This window comes from Bombina bombina, chromosome 6 (genome assembly GCF_027579735.1).
Source record: "Bombina bombina isolate aBomBom1 chromosome 6, aBomBom1.pri, whole genome shotgun sequence".
NCBI classification, from domain to species: domain Eukaryota; kingdom Metazoa; phylum Chordata; class Amphibia; order Anura; family Bombinatoridae; genus Bombina; species Bombina bombina.
This window is the reverse complement of record NC_069504.1, coordinates 276,092,857-276,119,076: the sequence shown is the minus strand read 5'-3', so window position 1 is coordinate 276,119,076 and position 26,220 is coordinate 276,092,857. Positions and strand designations below refer to the sequence as shown.

General features: G+C 39.3%; 1 protein-coding gene across 9 annotated transcripts in view; it reads left to right on the top strand.

Annotated features, from left to right (window-relative positions):
* GRIP1 (glutamate receptor interacting protein 1) overlaps positions 1-26,220 on the top strand; it is a 920,176-nt gene that overhangs the window by 439,211 nt on the left and 454,745 nt on the right. For all 9 annotated transcript variants that reach the window (XM_053716876.1, XM_053716872.1, XM_053716874.1 and 6 more), the window contains exon 3: positions 11,885-12,020. In XM_053716876.1, the coding sequence (XP_053572851.1) occupies positions 11,885-12,020 (136 nt within the window). The remainder of the gene's footprint in view (positions 1-11,884; positions 12,021-26,220) is intronic.

The following is a 26,220-nucleotide window of genomic DNA, read 5'->3' as shown; positions in this document are numbered from 1 at the left end:
TTCTCCAACGGTGTGTCCGGTCCACGGCCCGCCCTGGTTTTTTTTAATCAGGTCTGATGAATTATTTTCTCTAACTACAGTCACCACGGTATCATATGATTTCTCCTATGCATATTCCTCCTTTACGTCGGTCGAATGACTGGGGTAGGCGGAGCCTAGGAGGTATCATGTGACCAGCTTTGCTGGGCTCTTTGCCATTTCCTGTTGGGGAAGAGAATATCCCACAAGTAAGGATGACGCCGTGGACCGGACACACCGTTGGAGAAAGCATAAATTCTGTTTTTAAACAATAACAATTTTAGTGTAGACTGTCCCTTTAAAGGGATAGGAAAGTCAAAATTAAACTTGCATGATTCAGATAGAGCATGTCATTTTAAGACACTTTTAAATTCACTTCTATTTTCAAATGTGCTTTGTTCTCTTAGTATCCCTTGTTAAAAAATGAATATGTACATATCATACACTAGTGGGAGCAGCTGCTAATTGGTGCCTGCACACATTTGTCTCTTGTGATTGGCTAAATAGATATTTTTAGCTTCCTGTCAGTAGTGCAATGCTGTCCCTTCAGCAATGGATAACAAGAGAATGAAGAAAATTTGATAATAGAATTAAATTGCAAAGTTGTTTAAAATTGTATGTTCTATGTGAATCATAAAAGAAAATTTTGGGGTTTACTATCCCTTTAAGTAATCAGCATATCTTCTGTATAGTTCAAATGGCTTGAACCAAATCTATGGAAATATTAATTAAATAGTTGTGAATTTGCGTGATTAGTATATTTAGTTTTATTATTAAGTCTTCCTTATTGTTCTTGCCGGCTGTTCTCTCACTTTTGAGCTCAGACCATTTTATATAATAATACATTTTTTGATAATCATTTTTTCCACACACTTCTGTGTGTGAGAAACCTACTTTTTTCAATAAAAGTTTAATGTGACAGTAAAGTCAAAATTAAACTTTCATGATTCAGATAGAGCATGCAATTTTAAACAACTCTCCAATTTACTTCTTTGATCTAATTTGCTTCATTTTCTTGGTATCCTTTATTGAAAAGCATACCCAGGTAGCTTTGAGAGCACCAATGCACTATTGGGAGCAAGCTGCACATATATGCCTCTTGTCATTGGCTCACACAATGTGTTCAGTTTGCTCCCAGTGGCGGATTGCTGCTCCATCAACAAAGCATACTTAGATAATTATGTTAATTTGATAGCAGAAATCAATTTGAAAAGGGTTTTTAAATGATATGCTACGTCTGAATGTATTTTCAAAATAACATTTCTTGACAAATATTTATTTTTGCTGTATGTTTGTAGGTAACGCACACAATACCAAACATACTTTATGCGAAATATTCTTAAAAATAAGAAACATGCATGCACTTTGTGTTAAGATGTAGGGGCAATATATGTTTATATGCATTTTGTGATGCATACAGTTCAGTTGGTGATACAAATGATAAATACTACACATAAAAGCATACATAGACAGACAGCCTTGTACACACACATACAAAGACAAGTAGACAAGCACAAATAACTTATCTTCCACCTAGGATTTTCCAAACCATTGCCAGGTGGGTATTTAATTACAGGATTGTAATGAACACATACACAAAACAACATACATACAAATAAAATGTAAAATATGCAAACAGACTGCATATGAGACAAACTCTATAACCACAGGCTTATGACAAATCCAGCCTCAGAGCGTTCAATGAGAATTAAATACCAGGTTTCCATAGCAACATGGTTTAGTTAAAAGACAACTCACTGTGGTAGTGTTCCTCTCTGGTCTGGGCAACACCAGCAACCGCCCTCCTACTTCATATAATCTGAGGCTGCATTCCCTTTAAAATGGAATCAAATAATATGCTCAACTTGATAGTGATTTTAATTCCAGGGGTCGTGTGGTGCTTGTTTCCTGTTGCTGCACCCTGCAGTCTGTTTATACCTTTCAGTTCCACTTCTTTGGTCATTTAATTACAGCTTCAATATGATCTAGCCAGTGGTGGTTCTAGAATTTAATATTGTGGGGGCTAACAAATGTGTTGAACATAATACATAGAGCCCTTCACAGCTAAATGGGGTGCAACACGTCTTTAGAGGTGCACAGCACCACCATAGAACCGCCACTGGATCTAGCCCTAAGATAATTTGTTCTTGAATTACTACTAACAGAAACAAACTTAAAGGGAAATTCCAGCCAAAATTGGAATCTTCATGGAAGCATTTCAGTTTTTAATAGAAGCATTTTTGTAATATACATGCATTAGCAAAAATGCTTCTAACAAAAGCTATAGCTGTTTCAAAAGTGTATTTAAGTATGCACCGTGCACCAGCATTTTAAACACAACACTTGCTCAAAGAGCTTAAAGTGCTTGTACCATCTGGTAATGACTCAATTTGTTAATTGCTGACATGATACAAGCCCCACTTCACTTGCACGTGGAGAGAAAAATGTTAACACTAAAACAGTGATAACTTTTACTAGAAGCATTTTCTCTTGTTAAGTGTATCCAGTCCACGGATCATCCATTACTTATGGGATATTCTCCTTCCCAACAGGAAGTTGCAAGAGGATCACCCACAGCAGAGCTGCTATATAGCTCCTCCCCTAACTGTCATATCCAGTCATTCTCTTGCAAGCCTCAACCAAGATGGAGGTCGTAAGAGGAGTGTGGTGTTTTATACTTAGTTTATTCTTCAATCAAAAGTTTGTTATTTTTAAATGGTGCCGGAGTGTACTGTTTATCTCAGGCAGTATTTAGAAGAAGAATCTGCCTGCGTTTTCTATGATCTTAGCAGAAGTAACTAAGATCCATGGCTGTTCTCACATATTCTGAGGAGTGAGGTAACTTCAGAGATGGAATGGCGTGCAGGTTTTCCTGCAATAAGGTATGTGCAGTTAATATTTTTCTAGGGATGGAATTTGATAGAAAATGCTGCTGATACCGAACTAATGTAAGTAAAGCCTTAAATGCAGTGAGAGCTACTGGTATCAGGCTTATTAATAGAGATGCATACTCTTATAAAAATGTAATATAAAACGTTTGCTGGCATGTTTAATCGTTTTTATATGTATTTGGTGATAAAACTTATTGGGGCCTAGTTTTTTTCCACATGGCTGGCTTGAATTTTGCCTAGAAACAGTTTCCTTAGGCTTTCCACTGTTGTAATATGAGTGGTAGGGGCCTATTTTGCCGTTTTTTTGCATAGCAAATATTACAGACACAGACATCCAGCTTCTTCCTGCATGATCCAGGACATCTCTGGAGGGCTCAAAAGGCTTCAAAGTCGTTTTTGAGGGAGGTAAAAAGACACAGTAGAGCTGTGGCAGTTGTTGTGACACCTTTTTGTCTTTTATTATTCCGTTTTGGGTATTAAGGGGTTAATCATCCATTTGCAAGTGGGTGCAATGCTCTGCTATCTTGTTACATACACTGTAAAAATTTCGTTAGTGTAACTGCCTTTTTTCACTGTTATTTCAAATTTTGACAAAATTTGTGTTTCTTAAAGGTGCAGTAACGTTTTTTATATTGCTTGTAAACTTGTTTAAAGTGTTTTCCAAGCTTGCTAGTCTCATTGCTAGTCTGTTTAAACATGTCTGACACAGAGGAAACTACTTGTTCATTATGTTTGAAAGCCATGGTGGAGCCCCATAGGAGAATGTGTACTAAATGTATTAATTTCACCTTAAACAGTAAAGATCAGTCTTTAACTATAAAAGAAATATCACCAGAAGATTCTGACGAGGGGGAAGTTATGCCGACTAACTCTCCCCACGTGTCAGACCCTTCGCCTCCCGCTCAGGGGACGCACGCTAATATGGCGCCAATTACATCAGGGACGCCCATAGCGATTACCTTGCAGGACATGGCTGCAATCATGAATAATACCCTGTCAGAGGTATTATCCAGGTTGCCTGAATTAAGAGGCAAGCGCGATTGCTCTGGGGTTAGGAGAAATACAGAGCGCGCAGATGCTGTAAGGCCATGTCTGATACTGCGTCACAATATGCAGATCATGAGGACGGAGAGCTTCAGTCTGTGGGTGACATCTCTGATTCGGGGAAACCTGATTCAGAGATTTCTAATTTTAAATTTAAGCTTGAGAACCTCCGTGTGTTGCTTGGGGAGGTATTAGCTGCTCTGAATGACTGTAACACAGTTGCAGTACCAGAGAAATTGTGTAGACTGGATAAATACTATGCGGTACCGGTGTGTACTGATGTTTTTCCTATACCTAAAAGGCTTACAGAAATTATTAGCAAGGAGTGGGATAGACCGGGTGTGCCTTTTTCCCCACCTCCTATATTTAGAAAAATGTTTCCAATAGACGCCACTACACGGGACTTATGGCAGACGGTCCCTAAGGTGGAGGGAGCAGTTTCTACTTTAGCAAAGCGTACTACTATCCCGGTTGAGGACAGTTGTGCTTTTTCAGATCCAATGGATAAAAAATTGGAGGGTTACCTTAAGAAAATGTTTATTCAACAAGGTTTTATTTTACAGCCCCTTGCATGCATTGCGCCTGTCACGGCCGCGGCGGCATTCTGGTTTGAGGCCCTGGAAGAGGCCATCCATACAGCTCCATTGACTGAAATTATTGACAAGCTTAGAACACTTAAGCTAGCTAACTCATTTGTTTCTGATGCCATTGTTCATTTGACTAAACTAACGGCTAAGAATTCCGGATTCGCCATCCAAGCGCGTGACTTCGAAGTCTAAACTACTCAACATTCCTTTCAAGGGGCAGACCTTATTCGGGCCTGGTTTGAAGGAAATTATTGCTGACATTACTGGAGGTAAGGGTCACACCCTTCCTCAGGACAGGGCCAAAGCAAAGGCCAAACAGTCTAATTTTCGAAATTTCAAGGCAGGTGCAGCATGAACTTCCTCCGCTTCAAAACAAGAGGGAACTTTTGCTCAATCTAAGCAGGCCTGGAAACCTAACCAGTCCTGGAACAAAGGCAAGCAGGCCAGAAAGCCTGCTGCTGCCTCTAAGACAGCATGAACTAACGGCCCCCTATCCGGCGACGGATCTAGTAGGGGGCAGACTTTCTCTCTTCGCCCAGGCATGGGCAAGAGATGTTCAGGATCCCTGGGCGTTGGAGATCATATCTCAGGGATATCTTCTGGACTTCAAAGCTTCCCCTCCACAAGGGAGATTTCATCTTTCAAGGCTATCTGCAAATCAGATAAAGAAAGAGGCATTCCTACGCTGTGTGCAAGACCTAGTTATGGGAGTGATCCATCCAGTTCCGCGGACGGAACAAGGACAGGGTTTTTATTCGAATCTGTTTGTGGTTCCCAAAAAAGAGGGAACCTTCAGACCAATTTTGGATCTAAAGATCTTAAACAAATTCCTCAGAGTTCCATCTTTCAAAATGGAAACTATTCGGACCATCTTACCCATGATCCAAGAAGGTCAGTACATGACCACAGTGGACTTAAAGGATGCCTACCTTCACATACCGATTCACAAAGATCATCATCGGTTTCTAAGGTTTGCCTTTCTAGACAGGCATTACCAATTTGTAGCTCTTCCCTTCGGGTTGGCTACAGCCCCGAGAATCTTTACAAAGGTTCTGGGCTCACTTCTGGCGGTTCTAAGACCGCGAGGCATAGCGGTGGCTCCGTATCTAGACGACATCCTGATACAGGCGTCAAGCTTTCAAGTTGCCAAGTCTCATACAGAGATAGTTCTGGCATTTCTGAGGTCGCACGGGTGGAAAGTGAACGAGGAAAAGAGTTCTCTATCCCCACTCACAAGAGTCTCCTTCTTAGGGACTCTTATAGATTCTGTAGAAATGAAAATTTACCTGACGGAGTCCAGGTTATCAAAACTTCTAAATGCTTGCCGTGTTCTTCACTCCATTCCGCGCCCTTCGGTAGCTCAGTGTATGGAGGTAATCGGCTTAATGGTAGCGGCAATGGACATAGTGCCATTTGCGCGCCTTCATCTCAGACCGCTGCAATTATGCATGCTGAGTCAGTGTAATGGGGATTACACAGATTTGTCCCCTCTGCTAAATCTGGATCAAGAGACCAGAGATTCTCTTCTCTGGTGGTTGTCTCGGGTACACCTGTCCAAGGGTATGACCTTTCGCAGGCCAGATTGGACAATTGTAACAACAGATGCCAGCCTTCTAGGTTGGGGTGCAGTCTGGAATTCCCTGAAGGCACAGGGATCGTGGACTCAGGAGGAGAAACTCCTTCCAATACATATTCTGGAGTTAAGAGTGATATTCAATGCTCTTCTGGCTTGGCCTCAGTTAGCAACTCTGAGGTTCATCAGATTTCAGTCGGACAACATCACGACTGTGGCTTACATCAACCATCAAGGGGGAACCAGGAGTTCCCTAGCGATGTTAGAAGTCTCAAAAATAATTCGCTGGGCAGAGTACCACTCTTGCCACCTGTCAGCAATCCATATCCCAGGCGTGGAGAACTGGGAGGCGGATTTTCTAAGTCGTCAGACTTTCCATCCGGGGGAGTGGGAACTCCATCCGGAGGTGTTTGCTCAGTTGATTCATCATTGGGGCAAACCAGAGTTGGATCTCATGGTATCTCGCCAGAACGCCAAGCTTCCTTGTTACGGATCCAGGTCCAGGGACCCAGAAGCGACGCTGATAGATGCTCTAGCAGCGCCTTGGTTCTTCAACCTGGCTTATGTGTTTCCACCGTTTCCTCTGCTCCCTCGACTGATTGCCAAAATCAAACAGGAGAGAACATCGGTGATTCTGATAGCACCTGCGTGGCCACGCAGGACTTGGTATGCAGACCTAGTGGACATGTCATCCTTTCCACCATGGACTCTGCCTCTAAGACAGGACCTTCTGATACAAGGTCCTTTCAATCATCCAAATCTAATTTCTCTGAGACTGACTGCATGGAGATTGAACGCTTGATTCTATCAAAGCGTGGCTTCTCCGAGTCAGTCATTGATACTTTAATACAGGCACGAAAGCCTGTTACCAGGAAAATCTACCACAAGATCTGGAGTAAATATCTTTATTGGTGTGAATCCAAGAATTACTCATGGAGTAAGGTTAGGATTCCTAGAATATTGTCTTTTCTCCAAGAGGGCTTGGACAAAGGATTATCAGCTAGTTCCTTAAAGGGACAGATTTCTGCTCTGTCTATTCTTTTGCACAAGCATCTGGCAGAGGTTCCAGACGTCCAGGCATTTTGCCAGGCTTTGGTTAGAATTAAGCCTGTGTTTAAACCTGTTGCTCCCCCGTGGAGCTTAAACTTGGTTCTTAAAGTTCTTCAAGGAGTTCCGTTTGAACCCCTTCATTCCATTGATATTAAACTTTTGTCTTGGAAAGTTCTGTTTTTGATGGCTATTTCCACGGCTCGGAGAGTCTCTGAGCTATCTGCCTTACAATGTGATTCTCCTTATCTGATTTTTCATGCAGATAAGGTAGTCCTGCGTACCAAACCTGGGTTTTTACCTAAGGTGGTTTCTAACAAGAATATCAATCAAGAGATTGTTGTTCCATCATTGTGTCCTAATCCTTCTTCAAAGAAGGAACGTCTTTTACATAATCTGGACGTAGTCCGTGCCTTGAAGTTTTACTTACAAGCTACTAAAGATTTTCGTCAAACATCTACCCTGTTTGTCGTTTACTCTGGACAGAGGAGAGGTCAAAAAGCTTCGGCAACCTCTCTTTCCTTTTGGCTTCGGAGCATAATACGCCTAGCCTATGAGACTGCTGGACAGCAGCCCCCTGAAAGGATTACAACTCATTCTACTAGAGCTGTGGCTTCCACCTGGGCCTTTAAAAATGAGGCCTCTGTTGAACAGATTTGCAAGGCCGCGACTTGGTCTTCGCTTCACACTTTTTCCAAATTTTACAAATTTGATACTTTTGCTTCTTCGGAGGCTGTTTTTGGGAGAAAGGTTCTTCAGGCAGTGGTTCCTTCCGCTTAATCCTGCCTTGTCCCTCCCATCATCCGTGTACTTTAGCTTTGGTATTGGTATCCCATAAGTAATGGATGATCCTTGGACTGGATACACTTAACAAGAGAAAACATAATTTATGTTTACCTGATAATTTTATTTCTCTTGTAGTGTATCCAGTCCACGGCCCGCCCTGTCCTTTTAAGGCAGGTCTAAATTTTAATTAAACTACAGTCACCACTGCACCCTATGGTTTCTCCTTTCTCTGTTTGTTTTCGGTCGAATGACTGGATATGACAGTTAGGGGAGGAGCTATATAGCAGCTCTGCTGTGGGTGATCCTCTTGCAACTTCCTGTTGGGAAGGAGAATATCCCATAAGTAATGGATGATCCGTGGACTGGATACACTACAAGAGAAATAAATTTATCAGGTAAGCATAAATTATGTTTTTGCCAATACATGTATGTTGCAAATATGTTTCTATTTAAGGATTTGATTAATCTACATGTATTTAAATTTTGACCGGAATGTCCCTTTAATCATATACAAAAGGGAACCAGGTGCACATTATTGTTGTATGATTTTTCAGAAGTGATTTTTTCCAACTGTGGTTATATAAAGCCTTTTTGCTTTCTGTCATAATTTGCTGTTATTAACAGTTAGGAAAATGTATCTCTCAGGTTCTATTGTACGATTAACGATTTTTATTATCATTCCACTTTGTTATATGTTGTGAGGTAAATTGTATCCCTAACTATTTAGGAGCCATCATTTACCATCAACCGAATAGCACAAATATATTCTAGTGAATATTTTGTCTCTTGAGGGGCATTCAAGTCAATTACATCTTTATTGCACGTCTAACATTGTAATCTAAAATGTTTTCCAGGCTTTTACTTTTTCTTAAGGAGACACAAAAGTAAAATCATACTTTCATCATTCAGATAGAACGTACATGCAATAAAAAAAAAAATATATATATACTTCTCTTTTTAAATGTACTTTATTTTCTTGGTAATCTTTGTTGAAGAGCATATGTAGATATGCTCAGGTTCGTCCATGGGTCTTGGGCAACTATACGGCTGCATTGATTCCAACAATGTTTATGATAATTTTATAATTTTTTGCAAACACTGATCTCCTATAGTTCTCCTTACATAGGTAGGCTCATGAGCATATCTACATAGTTCTTCAGCAGAGGATACCAGGAGAACAAAGTACATTTTATATTAAAAGAATTTCAACGTTTCCTTTATAAGTTTAAAATCAATTTTAAGAGTCAACATTATCATTTTAACTATGAAAAATATATCTAAAATGTTAGTAGAGCTTTCATATACAGTATATGATATCAATTTTATTTAATGTCACTAATCTGTGCCTTGATTGTCTAAAAAAAGGCTACCACATAGTTAAAGGGACAGTCAAGCCAAACTTTAACTTTCATGATTCAGAATAGGGCATGCAATTTTAAACAACTTTCCAATTTACTTGTATCATCAAATTTGCTTTGCTCTCTTGGTATTCTTTGTGGAAAGCTAAACCTAGGTAGGCTCATATGCTATTTTTTGAACCCTTGAACTGCCTCTTATCTCAGTGCATTTTGACAGTTAGACAGTGCTAGTTCATGTGTGTCATATAGATAACATTGTGCTCACTCCTGTGGAGTTATTTAAGAGTCGGCACTGAATAGCTAAAATGCATGTCTGTCAAAAGAACTGAGCTAAGGAGGCAGTCTGCAGAGGCTTAGAAACCCGGTGCAAAACTGGGGAATGGGTAATAAAGGGATTATCTATCTTTTTTAACAATAAAAATTCTGGAGTAGACTGTCTCTTTAAGATAATTATTATACTCTGAAAAGTAAGTGTTTAAAAAATACAGTAAAAACATGTAAAATGGGAGATAAAATTAATATTGTCCATAAGCTACCATAATATTGGCAAAGCAAAAACAATCTTAATTTTCCAGCACAAACTAAAAACAAAAATACTTGTTTATTGGTGGGTGAACTTATCCACCAATCAGCAAGAACAACCCAGGTTGTTCACCAAAAATGAGCCGGCATCTTAACTTACATTCTTGCTTTTCAAATAAAGATACCAAGAAAATGAAGAAAATTTGATAACAGGAGTAAATTAGAAAGTTGCTTAAAATTGCATGCTCTATCTGAATCCCCCCCCCCCCCCCAAAAAAAAAAAAATAAAAAAAAAAATTTGGGTTCAGTGTCCCTTTAATGTTTTAGCATTTTATGGTACTTTATATATACATAATGGACAACCTGTGAGGATAATGATGTAGTAAGGTTTTTAAGTGCATTTTCATTGTCGAGTAAATCATTTCCTTTTTGGTTTTGCCTGCAAGGAACTGCTGTAATTTTTTTTTTTTTTCCCCATTACCTATTGTGTTATATGCCCACGTTTTTTCTTTATTTTTTTGTCTGCTTGCTATGATGTACCGAGATAATGTGTGATTTCTTTCTTATTCCATATAATGTAGTAATCAGTGTTTTGCTTAATGAAGATTAATAAAAAAATAAAATATTAATGGGGGTCTCGAAAATGTTTGCGATGCAAAAAAGGGGTCCTGCGGTAAAAAAGTTTTAAGAAGTTCTGCTTTAAAGATTTATTAGTCATCTTAGTGTTTCTGTTCCACTGATGTATACATAAGATGTGCTTCAATATTTTATTTCATCCAACCTTATTTTTCTGTTTACCGCGTGCTGCAGAGTTAGACTTTTACATGTATTAATGTTATTCATTGAGAAGAAAAAACAACCTTTGTGACAATTACTTGATTTTTTTATTATTTAAAAATATACTAATATACTACCCATTCTCCAGCTTTGCATAACCAACACTGTTATATTAATATACCTTATAACTTCTAAGTTTGCATGTTTCTATGCCCCAGTAGGCCGCCCCTTATCTCAGTACTTTTTAAATATTGCACAACAGCTAGACAGTACTAGTTCATGTGTGCCATATAGATATAGATAACATTGTGCTCACTCCTGTGGAGAATAATAATGGTTTGCAAGAACCAGCATGGAGTGGCTAAAATGCAAGATTGTAAAAAGCACTGAGATAAGGGGCAGTCTGCAGGGGGTTAGATACAAGGTAATCATAGAGGTAAAATGTATATTAATATAATAGTGAATGGGTAATAAAGGGATTATCTTTTTAAGCAATTACAAGTGTTTTCAAGTACACTGTCCCTTTAAGTGACATTTTTCCTGTATAGTCTAGTATATGTTTTGATAAGGAAGATTACACATTTCAGTATATGTTACAGTGTTAAAATGATTTATTCTGACCTTGAACAGCAATATAGCGTCACCTTTTACAATTGTATTCTCTGCAGTGCAGAACACGCTCAAAGATATTTCCTAAAGCAAGGGCACACCTGCATTTTTAATTTAACCTCTGTATATTATTCAACAAAAATCTGTATTGGTTTTATTGACTTTAATTAATGTCTTTTAAATGAAGAGGCTTGAAAGTATTATAACTATAGACGGGATGAATAAAGCTTTCTGTGCAGTAAACCAGGCAACATAATTAAAGGCTTTTATCACTTGCAAACCATAAAATATACGGTTCACCTTTCGTTCTTTTCTCCCTCCTGCTCATACGCATTTGAGATTTCTCCAGTGTGATGTTACTGGTGGTTATTAGTGTGAAATAAAGAAAGAAGATGCACGTCTTGGAAAAAGCCAATGCTGTGAAGTTTTTAGGTTTTTTTTTATCTTTGTCCTCTAGCAAGGTTTTGACATGAACACATTTTCTTTTTTTTTTTCCTGTTGGTATATACATCAGTTAAAGAACCCTCATGATATATACCTGTCTTGATTTATTACTTTGTGGAAATAAGAAGTTTGCTATCTAAACTTTCCTTGTTAACAAAAGCACAAATCAAGTTGTGCAAAGACATTGGAGATTCTATTTTAATGATATCAATAATTTTCCTTTAACAGAAGAGTTCAAGGGCTCCACTTTAGTTGAATTAATGAAGAAAGAAGGAACCACTCTAGGGCTCACGGTGTCAGGTGGAATTGACAAGGATGGGAAACCGAGAGTATCCAACTTACGCCAAGGAGGAATCGCTGCTAGGTAAAGTTCTTCTGACAGCCTGATACACAATGGAATGTTTTGCCTTGTTTTTGTGAAATGCATTGCCTGTTATATTGTGCTAGGCATGATATATAATTATTTCTTGCTGAAATAAGCAATAAGTACATTGCACAGAATAATAATTAGCAGAACTGCATGTTTATATGAGGCTACTTGGTTTGTGCGATGATTAAAAATGTCCTTTTTCCAATCCGTTTTATAGAGAAGTGACAGGTGATGCAGTGGCCCCTGTCTCAGCAGAGACATAGTAGTATTGTCCTTTATATTAGAAAGAATAGAGAGTTTCAGATTTACTGCGCTAATGGAGCTACTATTATTATAATGGCCCCCGAAAAAATAGAGACTATCCCCCAAAAAATCTCACAGAATGTAAGTTTAGATGCTGGCTCAGTTTTGGTGAACAAATGCGCACTACCTAGAAGAAAACATGTGTATTTAACACACACATATAAAATCTACGTACCGGGGCACTAGAAAAGCTATATAAGTTTAGTAGCTGAGAGGGAAATTAAATATGTGGTGCATAAAAAGGAGCCTAAATATTGCAAAGGCACGAAACAATTGTAATGGAATCTATATAAAATATTAATTGAATAATACATATACAGTAGTAAAAACAAATAAAGCAGGGGTGAAACTACAGGGGGTGCAGAGGTCACTACTGGGCCCCTAAGGGTAGGGGCCCAGCTTAAAAACAATAATTTAAAAAAAAAATTCAATAAAAAATGTTGACCTGCCACTGCCTGCACTGATAGCATGTGAGTGTGACATGTTGCTTTACTAGTGTCTCTGACTACAGGGGTTAGTGTTTCTGTTTTACCCATTGGTGTTTGTGTGTGTGTATGTATGTATGTGACTGTGTGTGTATTTATGCATGTATGTGTGTGTGTTTGTGTATGTTTGTGGAACCATCAAATTACAGACCTTGTTACTACTGCATGGTGGGGGCAGGGGGTAAACAGTGTCACTATACAGTACCACTATATACAGTTAGGGTTGCCATCTCAGCCATGTTTTCCTGGACACTTATGAGTTACACATGCTGCAGGGTGTGTAGGGAGGAACATGTATTGTGTTTATGGACAGCACTATTCATATTCCTCCCTGCACACCATGCAGCATGTGTAACTTATAAGTGTTCTGTATTTTAAGGGACGGGTGGCCACCCTAATATATAGTACAGGGGGGGCTGGACCATGTCACTGACTACTGTGGTCACTTTATAAAGTACTGGGGTGGGTAGGGTCAGGCCAGCCATCTCACCGGCAGATTACAGACTGTGTCACTAACTCACTATATACAGTACTGGTGGGATAAACAGTGTCACTATATACAGTAATAGGGGTCAGACCATCTCACAGACTGTGGGCACAGGGTACCTCCTTTTGCAGACATGTAAACTGATTCACATTTTCTTTCTGTGTTAAATGTAAAAAAATAAAAATAAAAAAAAGATGTATCAAATTCACCTTTTTTTGGGGGGGGGGGCCTTCTTAGATTCTTGAACCTGCGCCCTGTGGTTTCTAGCTACGCCTCTGAAATAAAGTTAAAAACAATACATGAAATACAAAGCATAAGATTTCATACACAAGCACTTTATAAAATGCAGATCAAATGTGTAGATGTCAGGGTGCCAGGAATCAGACTGAGACGAGAAGTGCAAAAATAATCACACCTTTATTAATAGCAAAAAATAATAAAAAGTCCACAAGTCAAATAACAAGCCAGGAATCAAAACCAGAGCTGGTAGTCAGACAAGCCAAGTCAGGAGCCAAAGCGAATAGTCAGACGAGCCGAGTCAAGAGCCAAATCGAGTAGTCAGATGAGCCGGAATCAAGAACAAGGAGAACAGCAGAGTGAGGAACAAGCCAGAGATCAGGAACCAGGAGGGATGTCAGACAGCCAGGTAATACACAGGAGCTCTCACAAACAGGTCTGAGACAACGCAAGGGCAAAGCATACTGAACAGAGGCGCTTTAAATAATAATTGATGACATCACAATTCTGAGACTGCATCCTGTCTCACACGGATGATGTACACCAGTCTGGCCATAAAAGGAACTGCAGGAAATGAGCAGCATCAAACAGTATGCACCAAAGTCAGCAAGAGAGGTGAGTAAAATGGCTGCCAGCAGCACATGGCAAACAAGGCAGGGAAAAACCCTGACAGTAGAACGCAGATTGCACAGTGAGTATGATGCTAAAAATGAAGGACAGCTAGTGAATCCAGTTTAGAGAAACTTCTCTCAAAAGCAGCAAGTAGCAATATGGAAACCTTCTCCAGAAGGAGGTATACGAGTATGATCCGGATTCCTCAGTGAGAAGCTGCGATCATAGAAACATCCAAACGGCCAAGGATCCTGCAGTGAGACAGGAGATCATAGTCACAAGTATGAAAAGTAATACACAAAAGGTGCTTTTAAGTACTTACACCGTAAGTGTGTATGTTCTCCTCTCTCAGAACTCTCTCCTGTGGTGAGCGGTATTTCTCAATGTGCCTTACTCAATGTCCTGTCACTTCTGGACTTGCTTGGCTTCTGGTACTCAGACAGTTTGAAGGTACTGCGTACGTGAGAGTCTTTTTGCAAACAACGGAAGCCCTGGAGGGCCAAACTATGAACAGTGCATTTCAGCAGATCGCCTTTGTCAAGCTCTATCAAGGCATCAGAACTGAAGACGCTTTATAGCGCAATCTTAAAGGCATAGGCACCCTATTCTCAAACATGTATAATATCAAATAGATACCACTTTAAAACGTATTATTCATAATCAACAACGCAATTGATCAGATTACACAAACACAGAAATATACAAAAATATATATGTACAGTATATAAGGTGAACTTTGCAAAATTTAAAAAGCAGATGGGGATTACTATTTACAGTATAAAGAAAAAGGCTAATTAAAATTTGTAATTTGTAATATATTAGCAATTCATAATAATTAGAAAAATGGGGGGGAAAATTAAGATGAGCAGATTAAATGTGGAAAAGTTGATAATATTACAAAATGGTAGTGTTCAAAATTTAAAAATAGTAATGTTTTAAAATTTTAATTTGTGGCAGAAACGAGTTACACTGTAACATAAACGTGTAACGCTAGCAAGATTACTTACAATCAAATAGCATTCCAGATGGGAGACGGACCATTTCATTAGGGGGGATCACTATTAAAAGGACACATAATTAGTGGCATATATTTAATGACCCATATTTAATGAAACAGGGGGTTATGATTAAGAGTAGTTAATCTAAAATCAATCTAAACGATAGTGATCTATATGAACCTAAAAATTCCCATAAATACCTATGATATTAGTGGTCTATATGAACCTAAAGACCTGTGAAGATGAAAATAGATACATATGACATGAAGTTAGTATTTCATGTTCTAAATGGTTTATATATCTCACTGCACAACTTGCAGCTTATAGGTCAGTTGCCTATAAATCCTATCATGTTCATTTTATATTTAAATTTTTTATATTTATGGTTTAATCTACAAGGAAGCAGCCTATTTCTAATTCTTTATTTAGACCCCTTGTTGTCATAGTTTTTAATTCATATATCCACTTGGTCTCTACTCTTAGGAGATTGTTGTGTATATCAGAACCCCTCTAGTTTGTTTTAACCTTTTGCGATAGCAGTATATGAGAGGCATTTTTCATCTTCATTGTTACATTTTCTAAAATGTCTAGGGATAGGAAGATCCTTATTTCTCTATTTGTCATGGTTTTCTATCGACCATATGTGCTCCCTAATTCTGTCATGTAGGGGTCTCTACGATAAACTATATTTCTCTTGTTAAGTGTATCCAGTCCACGGATCATCCATTACTTATGGAATATATTCTCCTTCCCAACAGGAAGCTGCAAGAGTCCACCCACAGCAAAGCTGCTATATAGCTCCTCCCCTAACTGCCATATTCAGTCATTCTCTTGCAAGCCTCAACATAGATAGGAGGTTGTGAGAGTCTGTGGTGCTTTCTACTTAGTTTATTCTTCAATCAAAAGTTTGTTATTTTTAAATGGCACCGGAGTGTGCTGTTTATCTCAGGCAGTATTTGGAAGAAGAATCTGCCTGCGTTTTTCTATGATCTTAGCAGACGTAACTAAGATCCATTTGCTGTTCTCACACATTCTGAGGAGTGAGGTACTTCAGAGGGGGAATGGCGTGCAGGTTTTCCTGCAGATAAGGTATGTGCAGTAAAATATTTTTCTAGGAATGGAATTGACTAAGAAAATACTGCTGATACCGAAGTAATGTAAGTAAAGCCTTAAATGCAGCGATAGCGACTGGTATCAGGCTTATTAATAGAGATACATACTCTTGTAAAAATGTGTTTTAAAACGTTTGCTGGCATGTTTAATCGTTTTTTAACATATGTTTGGTGATGAAACTTATTGGGGCCTAAGTTTTTTCCACATGGCTGGCTTAAATTTTGCATAGAAACAGTTTCCTGAGGCTTTCCACTGTTATAGTATAAAAGTTACAGTTGGTGCAGTTAAAATTACAAACAGTGACATTCAGCTTCCCTCAGCAGTCCCCTGCATGCTATAGGACATCTCTGAAGGGCTCAAAAGGGCTTCAAAAGTAGGAGCTGTTATGACTGTTTAAAACATATTTTTCGTTTTGTTAATCTGTTTTTTGTATTAAGGGGTTAATCATCCATTTGCAAGTGGGTGCAATGCTCTGCTAACTTGTTACATACACTGTAAAAATTTTGTTAGTTTAACTGCCTTTTTTTCACTGTTATTTCAAATTTTGGCAAAATTTGTTTCTCTTAAAGGCACAGTAACGTTTTATATATTTGCTTGTTAACTTGATTTAAAGTGTTTTCCAAGCTTACTAGTCTCATTATTAGTCTGTTCTAACATGTCTGACATAGAGGAAGCTCTGTGTTCATTATGTTTTAAAGCCATGGTGGAACCCCATCTTAGAATGTGTACCAGATGTACTGATTTCATGTTAAACAATAAAGATCATTTTTTGTCTTTAAAAACATTATCACCAGAGGATTCTGTCGTGGAGGTAGTTATGCCGACTAACTCTCCCCACGTGTCAGACCTTTTGACTCCCGCTTTAGGGACTCACGCTCAAATGGCGCCAAGTACATCAAGGGCACCCATAGCGTTTCTTTACCAGGGGATTCTGTCGAGGGGAAAGTTATGCCGACTAACTCTCCCCACGTGTCAGACCCTTCGACTCCCGCTTCAGGGACTCACGCTCAAATGGCGCCAAGTACATCAAGGGCGCCCATAGCGTTTATTTTACAAGACATGGCAAAGGTGGTGAATAATATTCTGGCAGCAGTATTAGTCAGACTACCTGAAATTAAAGGAAAGCAGTTAGCTCTGGGGGTAGATACAGAGCATACAGACGCTTTAAGAACCATGTATGATACTACCTCACAATATGCTTAGTCTGTGGGTGATTTTTTTTTTTTTTTTTTTTTTTTTTTTTTTTTTTGACTCAGGGAAGATGATTTAACCTGATTCTGATATTTCTACATTTAAAATTTATGCTTGAGAACCTCCACTTGTTGCTCAGGGAGGCTTTGGCTGCTCTGAATGAATGTGTACAATCACAGGGCCAGAGAAATTGTGTAGACTGGATAAATAATATGCAGTGCCGGTGTGTACTGATGTTTTTCCAATACCTAAAGAGGTTTACTAAAAAATTTTTTAATAAGGAATGGGATAGACCAGGTGTGCCGTTCTCTTCCCCTCCTATTTTTTAGAAGAATGTTTTCTAATAGTTACCACCACACGGGACTTCTGGCAGACAGTTCCTAAGGTGGAGAGAAGAGTTTCTACTCTAGCTAAGCGTACCACTACCTCTGACGAGGACAGTTGTGCTTTTTAGATCCAATGGATAAAAAATGTTTATTCAACAGGGTTTTATCCTGCAGCCCCTTGCATACATTGCTTCTGTCACTGCTGCTGCGGCGTTCTGGGTTGAGTCTCTTGATGAGGCTTTACAGTTAAGCGACTCCATTGGATGAATATATTTGACAAGCTTATGCTAGCCAATTCCTTTGTTTTCTGATGCCTTGTTCATTTGACTAGACTAACGGCTAAGAATTCTGTTTTTTACTATACTGGCGCGCAGAGCGCTATGGCTTATATCATGGTCAGCTGTCGTGACTTTAATAAATAAGCTACTTAACTTCCCTTCAAGGGGCAGACCCTATTCGGGCCTGGTTTGAAGGAGATTATTGCTTATATCACTGGAGGAAAAGGTTATGCCCTTCCTCAGGATAGGTCTAAATCAAGGGCAAAAAAAAAAAAAGTCTAATTTTCGTACCTTTTAAAAACTTCAGGGCAGGTGTGGCATCCTCTTCCTCTAAGGCAAAACAAGAGGGAATTTTTGCTCAGTCCAAGGCGGTCTGGAGACAATCGGACCTGGAACAAAGATAAGCAGGCCAAGGAGCCTGCTGCTGCCTCTAAGGCAGCATGAAGGAACGGACCCCTATCCGGTAACGGATCCTATAGGGGGCAGACTTTCATTCTTCGCCCAGGCGTGGGCAAGAGATGCCCAGGATCCCTAGGCATTGGAATTTATATCCCAGAGATATCTTCTGGATTTCAAAGATTCCCCCCCAAAAAAAGGGGAGATTTCGCCTTTCACAATTATCTGCAAACCAGATAAAGAAGGAGGCATTCTTACATTGTGTACGAGATCCATCCAGTTCCAAGAGAGGAACAGGGACAGAGTTTTTACTCAAATCTGTTTGTGGTTCCCAAGGAGAGGGAACCTTCAGACCTATTTTGGATCTAAAGATCTTAAACAAATTCCTCAGAATTCCGTCATTTAAGATGGAAACTATTCGTACCATCTTAACTATGATCCAGGAGAGTCAATAGAGGACTACAATGGATTTGAAGGATGCTTATCCTCACATTGTGATGCATAAAGATCACCATCGTTTTTCAGGTTTGCCTTTCTAGACAGGCATTACCAGTTTGTAGCTCTTTCCTTTGGGATATCTACAGCCCCAAGAATCTTTATGGAGGTTCTGGGGTCGCTTTGGCGGTCCTTAGACCGCGGGGCATAGAAGTGGCCCCTTATTTAGATGACATCCTGATACAGGCGTCAAACATCCAAATTGCCCAGTCTCATACGGACGTAGTACTGGCATTTCTGAGATCACATGGGTGGAAAGTGAACAAGGAAAGAGTTCTCTATCCCCAATCTCAAGGGTTTCCCTCCTAGGGACTCTGATAGATTCTGTAGAAATGAAAATTTACCTGACGGAGTCCAGGTTGTCAAAGTTTCTAAATTTCTGCCGTGTTTTTTCATCCTATCCGCGCCCTTCGGTGGCTCAGTACATGAGTGAAATCGGCTTAATGGTAGCGGCAAGGGACATAGTACCGTTTGCACGTCTACATTTCAGACCGCTGCAACTATGCATGCTCAGTCAGAGGAACGGGGATTACACAGATTTGTCCCCCTGTTAAACCTGGACCAAGAGACCAGAGATTCTCTTCTCTGGTGACTATGTCGGGTCCATCTGTCCAAGGGTATGACCTTCCGCAGGTCAGATGGGACAATTGTTACAATAGATGCCAGCCTTTTAGGTTGGTATGCAGTCTGGAACTCCCTGAAGGCTCAGGGATAGTGGACTTAGGAGGAGACCCTCCTTCTAATAAATATTCTGGAACTGGGAGTGATATTCCATGCTCTTCAGACTTGGCCTCAGTTAGCAACTCTGAGGTACATCATACTCAGTCGGACAATATACACGACTGTGGCTTACATCAGCCATCAAGGGGGAACAGAAGTTCCCTAGCGATGTTAGAAGTCTTACAATAATTCACTGGACAGAGACTCACTCTTGTCTATCAGCTATCCATATCCCAGGTGTTGAGAACTGGGAGGTGGATTTTCTAAGTCGTCAGACTTTTCTTCCGGGGGAGTGGGATTTCCTCCGGAGGTCAAGACCAAGCAGGAGAGGGCTTTGGTGTTTTTGACAGCGCCTGCGTAGCCACGCAGGACCTGGTATGCAGATCTGGTGGACATGTCATCCTTTCCATCACGGTCTCTGCTTCAGAGACAGGTCCCTCTACCTCAGGGTCCTTTCAACCATCTAAATAGAATCAATCTGAGATGGACTGCCTGGAGACTGAACGTTTGATGTTATCAAAGCATGGCTTCTCCGAGTCAGTCATTGATACCTTAATACAGACATGAAAGCCTGTCTCTAGGAAAATTGAACATAGATATGGTGTAAATATCTGATTGTTATGAATCCAAGGGTTACTCATGGAGTAAAGTCTGGATTCCCAGGATATTATCTTTTCTCCAAGATGTTTTTGAGAAAAGGGTTGTCAGCTAATTCCTTAAAAGGGGACAGATTTTTACTCTGTCTATTTTTTTGCACAAGCGTCTGGCAGGTATTCTAGACGTTCAGGCATTTGGTCAGGCTTTGGTTAGATCCAAGCCTGTGTTTAAAACTGTTGCTCCGCCATGGAGCTTAAACCTGATTCTTAAGGTTCTTCAAGAAGTTCCGTTTGAACCTTTTTTGTTCCGTAGATATCAATCTTTATCTTGGAAAGTTCCTTTTGGGTAGCTAATTCCTCGACTCGTAGAGTCTCCAAGTTATCTGTGTTACAATGTGATTCTCCTTATCTGGTCCTTCGTACGGATAAGGTAGTCCTGCGTACCAACCTGGGTTTTTTCCTAAGGTGGTATCTAACAAGTACATCACTCAAGAGATAGTTGTTCCATGCTTGTATCCTAATCCTTCCTCAAAGAAGGAACGTCTATTACACAATATTGGACGTGGTTTGTGCTTTAAAGTTTTACTTACAAGCTACTACAGTTTTCATCAAACGTTCACCTTGTTTGTTGTCTATTCTGGACAGAGGAGAGGTCAAAAGACTTCAGCAGCCTCTCTGTCTTTTTGGTTAAAAAGCATAATTCATTTAGCTTATGAGACTGCTGGACAGCAGCCTCCTGAAGGGATTACAGCTCATTCTACTAGAGCTGTGGTTTTCAGTTGGACCTTTTTTAAATGTGGCTTCTGTTGAACAGATTTACAAGACGGAGTCTTGGTCTGCGCTTCATACTTTTCAAATTTAACAAATTTGATACCTTGCTTCTTCGGAGGCTATTTTTGGGAGAAAGGGTTTTTTACAGGCAGTGGTAACTTCCGTTTAAGTACCTGCCTTGTCCCTCCCATCATCCGTGTACTTTAGCTTTGGTATTGGTATTCCATAAGTAATGGATGATCCGTGGACTGGATACACTTAACAAGAGAAAACATAATTTATGCTTACCTGATAAATTTATTTCTCTTGTAGTGTATCCAGTCCACGGCCCGCCCTGTCACTTTAAGGCAGGTAATTTTTTCATTTGAAATACAGTCACCACTGCACCCTATGGTTTTTCCTTTCTCTGCATGTTTTCGGTCGAATGACTGAATATGGCAGTTAGGGGAGGAGCTATATAGCAGCTTTGCTGTGGGTGGACTCTTGCAGCTTCCTGTTGGGAAGGAGAATATATTCCATAAGTAATGGATGATCCGTGGACTGGATACACTACAAGAGAAATAAATTTATCAGGTAAGCATAAATTATGTTTTTTATCCATACATCTTAGTAAATCATGGGTTTTGTATACCTGTGATGTTAGATTTAAAAGTTTTTGTTTTCTTTTAATGCTTGGATGGTTTGCATGTTAAACAAGGAAATAATCCATTAATGTTATTTCCTAATAGATATTTATTTCCCAATCTTTTTTATGTTTTTCTTTTTTAATTCATTGGGAGCTAGAATGGTTTTTAGATTGTGTGCCTATTTGTATACCATATTTGGAGTTTTTGGTAATAATTCACCTAATCTATCATCACTTTTTAGTATCACCCCAATGTTTATTTTATAATTTTCTCTATTAGATATTTATTCTGACAATAAGTTGTGATAAATGGGACAAAAAGTTTGTCATCTCTACGTTCCTTTTTCATTTTCTTTTTCATTTTCTTTTTTTAGGAGATCTTTTCTATCTATGGAATTTACCTGATTTTTAATTTCATCTATTTCTTTAGCTGCATAACCCCTTGTGATGAATTTTTATTTTAGTATTTGTTCGCTAAAATCACTTTCATTACTGCAATTTTTCTTAATTTTGAGAATTTGTTTTTTTGGGATATTCTTTTTCTATCTCTGGTGATGGTAACTTATTTGGTGCACATAATTATTTGTGTCCACTGTTTTAAAGTGGGTTCTAGTGTTTATTTTACCTTCCTTTACAAATAATTCCAAATCCAAAAAATGTGCGATTTACTTTTGTTGCTAGTAAATTTGATGTTTTTGTTATTATTCATCTCAGAGACAAAACCATCTCGATCTAATTCAGACCCCTTCCAGACGACTATGATGTTGTCAATGTAGCGCTTGTTTTGAGAAAAGTCTCTCTAAACTGGATTCACTAGCTGTCCTTCATTTTAAGCAGCATACACACTGTGCAATCTGCGTTCTATACATTTGATCTGCATTTTATAAAGTGTTTGTGTATGTAATCTTATGCTTTGTATTTCATTTATTGTTTTTAATTTTATATAGATTCCATTACGATTGTTTAGTGCCTATGCAATATTTAGGACTTGCACTCACTGGAATTTTCAAAAACTATTTTACTTGTGATACGTGACGTTTCAAGGATAATATATCCCCTTCCTGAGACCTATATTTGTTATTTTATATTAATTATTAGTGTAAATGTTCAATCCTTAAATATCTGGATTTGCACAGTAAAAACACAATTATTGCCTTTGCCAGGATGTTTGATAATGTTTTAACCATAATATCCCCTGAAATGAATAATAAACAGAAAAGCAATTAATCTTCATAATGTCTTAATGACTGTGATAAAAACATTCTGTCATCCAAAATATTCTATGTTTTCTGTAACTATTAAATCATATGTGCAAAGCATGGGACACCAAACATAAATAAAGTGTTAAAATAAGTTAAGACACTTGAAACCAGTGGCACCACAGTCACCATAAGAAATGGTGGAAGGAGATGTAGACTCTCCAATATGCAGTTGGGCTCTCATAGATTTTTAGCTTAATGTACACTAAACAAAAGCTAATATACTCTTAATGTGTTATTCTTTTGGAAATTACATAAATAATCTCACAAATTATATAAATAATCTTGGACAACTCAATCTGTCAAAAACTGAGATGCTTCTTATTCCCCCCTCTTCGAGACATCCAACACCTGACATTTCTCTGATGGTTGGAGACTCTGTTCTCAACACCTCACCCCAGGTCTGCTGTCTTGGGGTTACACTTGACTCAGAACTCACATTAAACCCACATATACAAGCATTGACCAAATCCTGCCGTTCACACCTACGCAACATTTCCAGAATTCTCCTCTCCCTTACCCAAAAACTACAAAAATACTTATTAATTCCCTCATTTTGTCACGCATTGATTATTGCAATCTACTTCTAAATGGCCTTCCAAAACACTGCCTCTCCTCCCTCCAATCTATAATGAATGCTATTGCTAGACTCATCCACCTAAGTCGCCGATCTACATCAGCTGCTCCACTCTGCCAGTCTCTACACTGGCTCCCCATACACTCCAAGATACAATTTAAAGTATTAACCCTAACTTACAAAGCACTAAACAGTCTAACTCCCAACTATATTTCCTCCCTCTTTGTGAAATATTCCCCATCCCATCCTCTTCGATCAACCTCTGACCTACGTCTCTCCACTCCTGTTATCTCTACGTCCCACTCCCGTCTCCAAGACTTTGCACGTGCTGCTCCTGTCCTTTGGAACTCTCTACCCCGCTCCATAAGATTGTCTCCAACCTTGTTTAGCTTCAGACGCTCCTTGAAAAACCACCTATTCAAAAAGGCTTACCATCTCTCCTCCATCTCTCATTCTAACCAAACTAATACTTGAACTGCCTGACTCACTGCTGCAACTACAACCGATGTAACAAGCTACCCCAACCTTATGTCTCTGCACCCTAAACCTGTAGACTGTGAGTTCTCCGGAGCAGTGCCCTCTTCCTCCTGTACTAGATTTATTTAGTTTTAGTATGTTTTGTATTTTATCACAAATCCTTGTCATTGTACACCCCTATCACTGTACCCAGCACTACGGAATTTGGAGGCGCTATACAAATAAATTATAATTATGATAATAATAATAAATAATAGTATTATAACTATCACTGTATGTATCCAATATATTAGTAACTAATTTTATTCACTGATTTAAAATTTAAAGTTGTCAGAAGTGTGCACATACAAAAACATACAAACACTTCTTATGGACATAAATATATCAGGGTTTCCTTTATGTTTCTCCTATTACTATGTAGCCCTGTGTCATTTTGCTGCAGGGATTAACTGCACTTTGCACTTTGCCCTTTGCTCAACCCTGCATCACATGGTAGTGAGAGCCAATTAGAGGCTGGCAGTTTTTTAGAGACTTCCTGTGAGGAGAGTTTAGTCAGAGCTGTTCAGGGCTGCTGAAAGATGTGTGTGTGATTCTGCCTGGGATGATAAAGGCTGCATCCAGGACCCTGCATGCTGTGATCACTCAGCCTGATGTCACAGTAAGAAGCAGCTACAGTAGGACTAAAGTGAGCTGTCATTTCAGACTGTCAGCACTTAAGTGGAAATAAAGCATCCAGGACCCTGCATGATGTGAACACTCAGCCTGATGTCACAGTAAGAAGCAGCTACAGTAGGACTAGAGTGAGCTGTCATTTCAGACTGTCAGCACTTAAGTGGAAAAGCAAGCAGCAGAGAAAGCAGCCAGACCATTTCTAGAACATTCTACAGGAGGATTCAGGTAGTGGAACAGTTACAGTTATCCCTCACACTAAACAGATATCTGAAACTTACTAAGGGCCCCAACGTGCACCACCACAAGGGACTTTACTTAGCAGTGTATTTTGGAAAAAGGGTACCCTGCAAAGTGTGGGACTGTTATGTTATTTATATGTTGTTCTTTTTGCATTTAAATATATTCTGTGTTACTTTATTATCTGCTTCTGTTTATTATTGCATGTTGTGGGGAACTCATTGTCTCAGTGTTGTGGGTTCCCTGAGAATTGTTATCACTGAGTGGAGGCACTGTATGTTACATTAATCAAGATGTCCCAGACTCCCTACTCCAGCGGAGACTTAGGTCATTCCTGTGAAGCCACAGCGTCAAAGGTGACTGTCCAACCTGTATCATTCTCACCAAAGATAGATAAGGAAGGGGTTACAGATGGAAGCACTGCTGAGATGAACTGGGACAGTAAGAAGTGTTTAAGCAAGACCCCTGTTCCATCACCCAGAGATGTTAGAGAGTGGGCTAGAATAATGAGGGTTCCTCCCCAGAAGGTTGTGGCTGTGCAAACTCCTATTGGACTCAGCCAGAGGAAGTTCATAGATGCCCTAAAACTGATCCCTGGGTTGGAAAACCCTGCCATAGTTCAGGCTAAGAAAACAGGAACTCATGGTGTGACCCTTGTTCAGGGGGACCAGGATATAAATCCAGAAAAAGGAACAACTAGAATCCCTATACCTGGAGCAGACCCTAAAGGGTGTCTGATAGTATACCCAGAAGGAGATTCTGACCACGAGGAGGGTGATGATTCTGACCTGATATTTCAAAATAGTGACAGTGAGTCTGAAGATGATTTAAATGTAAATGATTCTGAAGGCAGTTCTTTAGTAAGTGAAAGGAGACCAAAGAATGATTCTCCTAAGCAAGAGATGTCGTCTCCCATAACAAATGTACTTAAACAATTAGCGGTGGAACTGACCCAAGCTCAACACATTCACAATTACAAGAGATTGAAGATTTTCTCTGGGATTGACCCTACTCCTGTTGGAGAAGAGTGCTTCAAATCCTGGAGAGACACTACTTTGCAGCTTCTTAGAGAATGGGCTTGTTCTGAGGATGTGAAACGACAAAGGCTCATAGAAGGTTTTAAAAGGTCCGTCCTTAGACCTGGTAAGGCACCATCAAATTATCCATCCTCAAGCTTCTGCATCAGAGCTCCTTCAAATTATAATGACTGCATATGCAGAGGAAGAAGATGAGTTTGAGTTGAGAGAACGATATGCAAATACAATTCAAGTAAAAGGTGAAAAACTGTCAGCCTATGTTGTGAGAGTAGAACTCATAGTAGGAACATTAGTGGAGAAAG